We start from the raw sequence: 9,576 nt of genomic DNA, 5'->3' as shown, positions 1-9,576 counted from the left end.
GACCTGGATTAATCTTCTTCATGCAACTTTTTTGGAAAGAGACTAAGAGCACCTCACCAGGGAATAGTAAAAACATCAGCAACGGTAGGTCAAAATGGATTTCATGTGGACGATATGAGCTACAGTGCGCTGTTTGAAACGAATGCTTTCTTGAAAAAAAATAATCGCCGTTTAAAAGTAGGTCCGAAACATCTGGCAGGCTGCTTAATATGAGCTGCTTTAAGACACATTTTCCTTTTGACATTGCTTTCGTAAATTAACTCAGACTTCGTCCGGCATAAACGCCGCTACTGGTCTGGTTATTGTAGCAGTAATGTGTAATAGCCAATTAATGCAGACTCAGCAATTAGCCGCGCTGGTGGTGGGATTATCCAACTTTTTTAAATCAGAGAATATACTCATTAAAACCAATCAATGTAGCCTAATTAGTTGGGCTCTGTAAAATGCACTGCCTAACTTCAGTCATTCTCTCCTTGCAGTATCTTTAGTAATCTTGTGCGTGCCACTGCCCTGCTGCTGCAGGTGACATCGCGCTCTCTCTGGTTACTGCAGGTGTCGCGTTCTCTCCCGGTCACTCCGGGGAGATGTACCAAGGGTTCCCCGGCGACCCAGACAGCGGTTCCCGTGGTTCCTCTCCATCTATAGAGTCCCAGTACCTTTCCTCCGTGGACTCCTTCGGAAGCCCGCCGACCACCAGTGCTCCGCAGGTAAGTTTGAGATATATTTAAAATAATGATGAGAATTCATGTGAATGTAAAACAAAAACATAAGAACAACTGTCCCGTTTTGTTTTGTTTATTCATTCGTAAATGCAAAAAGGCTGGCACAGATGGACCTGTTCGTATTTGACTGTATGAATAGGGCATGTGCTTATATTTCTCACAGAATCCTATTGCTTGTGGTCGTTTAGCAACACTATATATGTTTTAACAATGTTAGGCTATGTCATAAACAGCAAAACAACATAGCATAAAATATGCCATTATATTATGATGTACAAAATATATTCTGATGCATGAAATATATATAAAAATATAGCTTCAATCATAATGGCTTCGACTTGTAATGGCACTTTATGTTTTGTATTTCTATCTGAGGCTCGTGAAGTATATAATGTAGTAAGCCATTACGTGTATACCTCTGTGATCAGATATAAATCGTCCCGCTAAATACACCAGCGAGTCAATGTAATTATACCGCTATCTGTTGCGTGTAGTAAGCCCAGTAGCAACCCTCTGTGACAACGTGCTGAGTTTACAACACGCCGCAGAATGGATGACAAGGCGCTGGAACTCTCCTACGTCAGCGCCGAAGCCCCGCCCCTCCCTGCTCTTCTCCTTCCACGCGCTCCGCTCTCCCCTCACTGGCCTCGCCGTGACGTAAATGCTGGTTCTATTTTGGAGCGCTACGTCGCGTTGCCAAGGGGAACACCGGGGGTGTGACGGGGGAGGAGGAAGAAGGAGGGGGAGACTCTCTTTGAGAGAAACGATTGGTCGAGGCGGACTCTTCCAGAGCCGACTGTCCCAGAGTCTTTGAACACTTATATGAATATGACTGCTCTCCTCCGCTCTAAAATGAAGAAGAAACAAAAAAGACAGTTGTGAGGTTTCTTTGTGTATTTAAATCCTGATACCTGGAGAAAGGTGCTGACTTAAAACTATGAATTCAAGATTCAGGCTGCGCTTAATTTAGCCGACTGCTGTTTTTTTCCTCTTCGTAGGTGATTGGAATAACTTTTTTCCCCCCACAATTTTGGAAATCATATGACATATATGTTACTTGTAAATGCACTTGTATAGACCACATGAACCATTATGTGCGTCAAAGTACACGTTGAAGGATATTGCTATTAGCGCTAAATAAATGCATTGTATAATGTGTTATGTCATGTCAACTATCTGGCATAAAATTGTAGTTTGTTACAATACAAAATATGACCTTAATTAGAATTAACAATGCAGTCCATTTAAAAAAAAAAAGTAACCTTGATGGGAGCTTGGTTGTGTAGGTCAAGTTTAGCCTATGAGGTTGGCATGATGGCTGCAATAGGTTATAGTGAATGAATTAATGAATATATACTTTATTAATCCCTGAGGGAAAATTGGTGTCGACGTAGCAGCAATTTACAGACAAAAATAAGATACAAAAACAACAGGGATGAAAGATATAATAATAATAATAATAATAATAATAATAATAATAATAATAATAAAAACGAAAAGAAAATAGCTAGGTGAAAGAAAAAAAAAAGTATTCATTTAGGAATTAAATTAAATGTAAACAGTAGAAGTGCAAAAATGCAAAGTATGTATGTGTATATTAAGTGTGTGAGGTGTAAATAAAACCAACAATAAACAAAATACATAGGGGAGTGCAAAAATGCAAATTATATATAATATGACAACAACTTTGAGAAAGCAGCTAATCCAAGCTGGTTCCTGTCTGTATTTCTGCCCATATTTGTCTGTTTACTGACCAGTGGCTTTACATTGTGTGTTTTTATTTCTCCTGCACAGGAGTGTGTGTCAGCGGGCGCTGGCTTAAGTATTGTGGGCAGCGGGCCAGGGACCAGTGTCGGAGCAGAGATGCCCGGTTCATTCGTGCCCACCGTCACCGCCATCACCACCAGTCAGGATCTGCAGTGGATGGTACAGCCGACCCTGGTCTCCTCCCAGGCATCTGGGCAGAGTGGGTCCACTGGGACCACAACCATGACCCAGTCAATGTCATTGCTTGACCCATATGACATGCCAGGCCCCAGTTATTCCACAGGGTCCGCATTCACCTCTCCAAGTTCGGACAATCCGGGCCCGGCCCCGGGCCCGATCCGCCAGTCCAGATCCCGCAGCCGCCGTACACGAGACGAGTCTGTGAGTGACGATGGAGATGTTGGTGTGTTAGTAAGTGTGTGTGCTTGAACAGTTTGTTTGTTGACTTGTTACAAATGCAGTGAAGGTATATTGTTTACATGGGCGCCAAAAGTATCAGATCCTGTGTACTGTGCTGTTAAGCAGTGGTGTGCACAAATACTTTTAAGCATGGGTACTGAACAAAAAAAGAGGACCTCACTGTCTACTATTGGCCCTTCTCATCATGCACAAACCAACTAAACAGGGAAATAGGGGCAGAGAAGGTATGTGGGAGTTTGGGACGAGGATGAACCATACTGCCAAAGTGTGAGGGAAATGTTTCTCAAGATAGACATCGTTGGTGTTGCCACCCAGACTGCCCATCTAGTTCACCCCCTTCACTGCAGCTTGGACAATATGACTACATTTTCAAAAACACAGATAACACAAGTATCCTAATCCGTGTCATCTCTTTCCTCTTTGTCCTAGCTAACACCAGAAGAGGAGGAGAAAAGGCGTGTTCGGAGAGAGAGAAACAAGTTGGCTGCCGCCAAATGTAGAAACCGACGACGAGAACTCACAGACAGACTGCAATCGGTGAGCGTGGCCTCGCTATAGCAGAATGAGTAATGATCATAATTACATACTTTAGGTTACCTCCCATAGCATTGCAGACTGTGTTAATAGATGTGTACATGCGTTTATCAGAGAGATTATGGTTTATGGTAATGGTGTGTAGTTGTGGTAAAGACAATTATAGTCCTCAAGACAGACTACTGTACCTACGATATTTGTGACCTAATTAATGGGCTCTTACATATACAACCTTACTTATCCAACTGCAGGTTGGACGCATCCACAACATGTCAAGTACTAGTTTGGTGTAGTTAACAGTCCTTTTCTCTCTCTTTCTGCTGCACATCTTCTTCCTTCCTACCCATTTCACCCACCTGTCTCTTGCTCCACTGTCCCTCTGTCCCTGTTTCTTTCATTCTGTTCCTGCCAAAAGGAAACGGACATACTGGAGGAGGAGAAGGCCGAGCTGGAGTCTGAGATCTCTGACTTGCAGAAGGAGAAGGAGCGTCTGGAGTTTGTCCTGGTGGCCCACCAGCCGAACTGCAAGATCCCATACCAGGACCAGCCTCACCACAGCTCAGCGCAGCTCCCTCCCCAGACCTTACAACCTCCTGTCTCCATCGTGGGCTTGGCTATGAAGGAAGACTCTTTCTATCTGCCTCCTGCCTACACAGCCCATCCGGCCTCCACACAGTCCCAGCCTCCGGTTCAGCAGCAAGTCCAGCAGCAGCCTCAGCAAGGGATAATGCAGGAGGTAGAGTTTTCTAGTTCTTTCTATGGCTCAAGTGAGCCGGCACCAGGCGGGCCGTGCCACGCGGCCAGCGGCAGTGGTGGTGGTGTTAACCATGACGATGCGGCCATTGGCAGCTACAACACCTCATACACATCTTCATTTGTGTTCACCTACCCAGAGGGAGCCTGCGGGGTCAGTGCCAACCAGTGGAACAGCAGTAGCGAGCAGTCTTCTGATTCCCTGAACTCGCCTTCGCTGCTGGCACTCTGACTGACCGACAGACACACGCACACACATATCAACAAGCACATACATTAAGCTCGTTGGAAGTAGAGGCTGAGGCAAGTACATGCAGAGTACTGATCAGTCTCACAGATTGAGAAAAGAACCAATTGTTTGTTTTTGATTGGGTTCAAGTTTACACATTCATGCATTCCAATCAAGGGCCATACAAATAGTTACATTAGACCTATCGTTTGACAACGATACAGATCTCATTTATTGTTTTGTATTATCAGAATACCTGCAGCTGGACAAGATAAGTGAATAAAAACTGAGTTACAGAATCATGTCCAAGTTGCAAACCTTGAGTGCTCTGAATCAAAAGATGAATTCAAAATGAATACTCTCAATCTTCAACCTAACAGTACATTGAGTAAGATACCACAAGCCAACTTTACACTCCAACAAGCACCAGTGCCCCGCCGACCTTGTTCCCTCTGTCGGTTTAGTTCCCCAGTGCTCTCGCTCTCATCCTTTTCCATCCTTTTCTCGCTTCTTCCACTCGCTGAATGTATTTGTGCAAATCAGAAATAGGCACGAAGGACACGTTGTTCGGGTCTTTTCTTGTGGGAGATAGACTGCTGATTTCTTGCTCGCCTCTAACCTTCCATCTGCTCGACTTCCCTCTGCTTCTTCATTGTTGCTTGGACTTGACAAGTTGGGGATCTGAGTGTCGCAGTCTCCACTAAATCTTCTGCTTTCCTCTTCCCCGTTTTTGTTTTTTATTCTTCTGTCGTCTGCCTACGTGCCATGCGACCCATCTCTGCCCATCTGTTTCTCCTATTCTGTCTCTGTGTTTCTCTCTCTCTGAAGTCTTCGACCCCTGAGAGCCCGAAGACACCCTCCAGCCCTTGGGATCTTGAGTGATTGACGGCCCAACTAACACGCCCTTTTGCACCCTCTCATACGGAGGACATAAGGACATGGACACAGCCCCTCCCCCCCCCTACACACACCATAAGAAAGACCCTTTTCTTTCAGCACATTGCTCAAAGCAGATCCTTAGTGAACAGCAGCTAAATAGATTACGCACATAGACCCATAATTGATGAATGCAAAATGCTAGACGGATGCCACTGTCTACCGCTGAGCCATTTTTCGATGAAATTAGACACATCTTGTGTTGTGGCCGGTTAAAAGTGAGGATGGAAAAGGGTTTTGCAGGAAGGAAAGCAAACCAAGCCGGACAGACTCAAATGGAGAGGTGATAGATGACTCCCATCCTAACCATCCATTTTCGGAACCAAATGTTGAAAATGCAGAAAGAGCCAAATCTTAAAAACAAAGGAGAAAAAAAGAAGAAAAAGAAACCTGCTCTTGCCAACTGTGTGGAAGGGTGGCCTCAGTAAAAACACCTCCATACCACAGAGCCTTATCACCCTGGGCCTACATGCATATATTCACACCATCGCTTTCAAGTCTCTGAACTGAAAACAGACGCTTTGTCGCAGCACACCAGCTCTGTGTTTTGCTCAGAATCAATCGGATGTGAACCGATGTCTTTATTTAGAGGAGGGACCTTTTGTAGTGATTAAGACAACCTCTAAACATTTGGGCTCAGTGGTCTCTGTACCTCCTCTGTTCTCTCGGCGGAGACACGGTGGGGGTGCGTTTATTGTGAGTGCCCCTGGCCCGTTTATTTCTTTCTTTATTGAGGTTGATGTGACGAGTGAGCGCAAAGCAAGACCTGGAAACAAGAGGGGAGAACATGAACATGTGGGCTGATGTCGTGGAGTGAGCGTCCTGCCTTTGCCTGTGAATTTGTACAATTAGTTTTCTGTATGTTTGAGTGAGAATTGTTATATATTTTAATGTTTATGTTTGTTTGTGTGTTTGATTGTTTTGCATTGACCTCTGCTTTCACTTGTACTGTTGCCGTTTCTTGTTTTGTTTTTGTTTTTTTAATCTGGTGATTTTCTCATTACTGTTACTATTGTTATTGCATCGTAACTATTGTTTCATTATTTTTGTTGTATTTTCATTTGGCAACTTTGGAGGCATGCTGTGCACTGCAAAAAAATATAATTATAAATCTATATGCACAGACATATATACAGGTAACATGTATATATAAGTGATTGTAAAGTATGAATGTCTGCAAATCTAAATGGAATATTTTTGTCAATGAAGAACAAGATAAAATGTTACTGAGGTTTAGTTTTAAAATAAATATTTTTCTAAAGGAACAAAAAAAGATATATATATAATGAAATTAAAGTACCGCCCTGTCCCATGAAGCACGATGTCACTGCCTCTATTAAGGTGTATTTATGTTTTATAAACAATATAAAGCACTATCCAAGTTACATTAAATGTATGTTTATAATTGCGATGTTAGAAGGTTGTGGTTACACCTTTGTTTTGTTTGTTTTTTCTCTGTGAGGTCTGTCCAAAAGCTACTGACACCTTAATGCCACTCTATCCTTAGCAGATGCAAAATGAGGAAAACATTTTTTTTTTAAGTGTTCAGACTACAAGATAATGACTTAACTGTTTCATTTAAGAATGCATTTCTGTCCAGTATAAACATATCACTCAATCACATTGTTATTTCCTAACTGAAACATGTGTTTAAATGATAACCGCAGTTTTAGCCTTCATATGAACATTCTAATGTTAATCCATTCTTGTACACAAACGAATATGTTGTATAATTGAGATTAACATTTCTTGTGATTGTATTTGCTGGAAAAGAAGCTTTATTTTCCATAAATAAACATGTCTATTCAAAAACAATGGCTAGATTAATGGTCTAAACGTGGCTCTTGGTGGTCAGACAATGGGCAGATCTCATTTTTTTTTATGTTGAATAAGGACTGTGTTTGTACAGATGTCGGAGAGGCTTTTGATTTCTCTCCAAATGCAAATGTGATGAGAATATGTTCTGTTGTCAGAATAAGCATAACACATATTCAATAGTTCTCATGTATATAGGTTGTTGTGGTGCTAATTGTAGTAGGATGGCAAGACACAATGTATGGTAGAAGGTTACAAAGTGCTGTTGTTGAGGGTCAATACAAATGAACTTGTCTCACCAAGACACTTCATTCAGAATGGCGGCCAATAACACAGTGAATTCCCAGCAGCTGAAGCTATGATCGCCCAGTAATCACTCTGTGATTTCATTATGGTTTAATATCAATTGCCTGCTACATCTTTAAGTGTGATGAACAGATCTCAGAGGGCCCTTGTACTGTACTTGCACTCCAGATCACCACACAGCATAGACTCATTCTTTCATCTGATTGCCTTAACTTGGGTTTCATTGAATTTGCTTTAAATCATTTTTCTCTGCAAGGTTACAATCACAAATAGGTTGCTGATAAACTGAAAAAAAGGTGACATAAAAGAAAAAAAGGTGACATAAAAGAGAGAAACTGTTTGCTCTTACTTGTACTGTAAATTGGCGACCTAAGTGTTATCTGAAAAAGAGCTTTCTTATTTTTCTATGGAGATGAATGTTGCTACAGTATGTATTACTATTTTTCCACAAGTCCCATATAACTCAGATTCCATATTTTCCCTGGTATGAAATGCAATACGTATTATCCTCTTGGATAAACATAATGTAGCAAATCATGCAGAGCTCAAACTGACTGCTACTTTATGTCGAGTGTAATGATATATTGCTTTAAATGTTTGTTACAATATTAAACATTATCCTTAATACTTATTGCAACATTTGGCTTTAATCTTCCTGAAGAAGTGGTGTTACAATTTATCAAAAAGATATTTTTCATTTATTAATGACACTAGTAAGGTTTGTCCATTTTAAAAAGCCAATGATTCTTTTCTGATCCATTCCATTGATCAATGTTTAATACTTTTTGTCTTTATTTACTCTGTATTTTTTGGTCTGGAAGAAAAGGTTGCAATTTCACAAGGTTCACATTTGAAAAATGAAGACATGGGATTTACATGTTGAGGTGACAGTAACAAAGAATTGTGACATTGTCAAACTGCGTATAGATATTTACATAACTTCATGAAGGTGCTCTAATATCAAATTGTCTATTTTTTCAGTGCATATAATTGAACATAACTAACTATAATAATGTTTACTTAGTTTTATAACTTAATTTTAACTTTCAAAGGATCAAAGTGTATGACAAATTTGTCCTGTCTCTTTTTCAAAGTCACTGATCTTCTGTGTCCATATTTCATCTTCTGGTCCTTTTTGCAGTTTTATAAAAGTTTACATTGTGAGAAAAGTTTTTTTCTCAGTTTTTAGACTGCAAAAGCTTGGGTGGGCTGTCTCCTTTAATGATTTGACCAAATGCCATTCTTTTTTAATTTGTGTAGAAATTACATGAATAAACAACATATTATAAGGTACATGTCTCGCACTTTTAAATGCTTGACCTTCCTTGCATCCTTTGGATTTTTTGCAAGCGTTTTTTTTTTCTACAGTCATTATCGTTAGAATCAGCTTTATTGTCCATGTGTGTGTACACATACATGAAATTTGACACTGGTTACACATTGCTCACTTTGTACATATGATATACAAATAAACAAGATAAATATAAAAAAAAAGACATTAAAGACAACAGAGGAGAACACAGAAACTAAGCATAAACATTAACATTTAACTAGTATTTACAATAAATAGATATTGAATAATATATATGAACATAAGCACATAAGCACATAAGCAATAACAATGGACAATGAATTTGGGCTATTAGTGCAGATGGAGGTATCTGTTTAATTGTTTATCAGAGTGACGGCCAGTGTTAAATTTGAGTTGAGGCTGCATGGAACTGGAAAGTGATTGTATTTAGCACGAACGATTATTTTCATTTTTTAATCTGTAAATTATTTGTTTGATTCATTTTTTTTAACCACAATTGGGAAAAGGCCACAGTTCTTCAGAATGTTAGAAAATTATTCACTCAGTATGAAAGTCCTGCTATCCCAAAGTGGGCAGTCAAACTGCGTATTTCATATTCCTATGACTGTTTGTGTGTGAAAAGAGTCATTGTGGTGAACTGTATATATTCCCTCTGGTTTAAAGTGTCTTTAAACTCATTATTTAGCTTTTCCTTACACACAGTAGTTTCACGCCCACTGCTCCCACAGTGTTACTTTTGGCCATAGCCAGGTGTTCTCTGCAACGACAAAAAACTGTGAGCT

General features: G+C 40.4%; 1 protein-coding gene across 1 annotated transcript; it reads left to right on the top strand.

Moving 5' to 3' along the window:
* Window positions 1–584: 584 nt before the first annotated feature.
* Window positions 585–8,775, top strand: fosb (FBJ murine osteosarcoma viral oncogene homolog B; the record flags this gene model as incomplete). The annotated part of the gene is made up of 4 exons (XM_079225422.1): window positions 585–707; window positions 2,517–2,870; window positions 3,339–3,446; window positions 3,859–8,775. The coding sequence occupies 4 exons, from the start codon at window positions 585–587 to the stop codon at window positions 4,426–4,428; spliced, it is 1,155 nt and encodes a 384-aa protein (XP_079081548.1). The 3' UTR covers window positions 4,429–8,775.
* Between the last annotated feature and the right edge of the window lie 801 nt (window positions 8,776–9,576).

This window comes from Taurulus bubalis, assembly GCF_910589615.1.
Source record: "Taurulus bubalis genome assembly, chromosome: 10".
Taxonomy (NCBI): domain Eukaryota; kingdom Metazoa; phylum Chordata; class Actinopteri; order Perciformes; family Cottidae; genus Taurulus; species Taurulus bubalis.
Note: the sequence above shows the minus strand (reverse complement) of the source record. Positions and strands in the feature narration are given on the sequence as shown.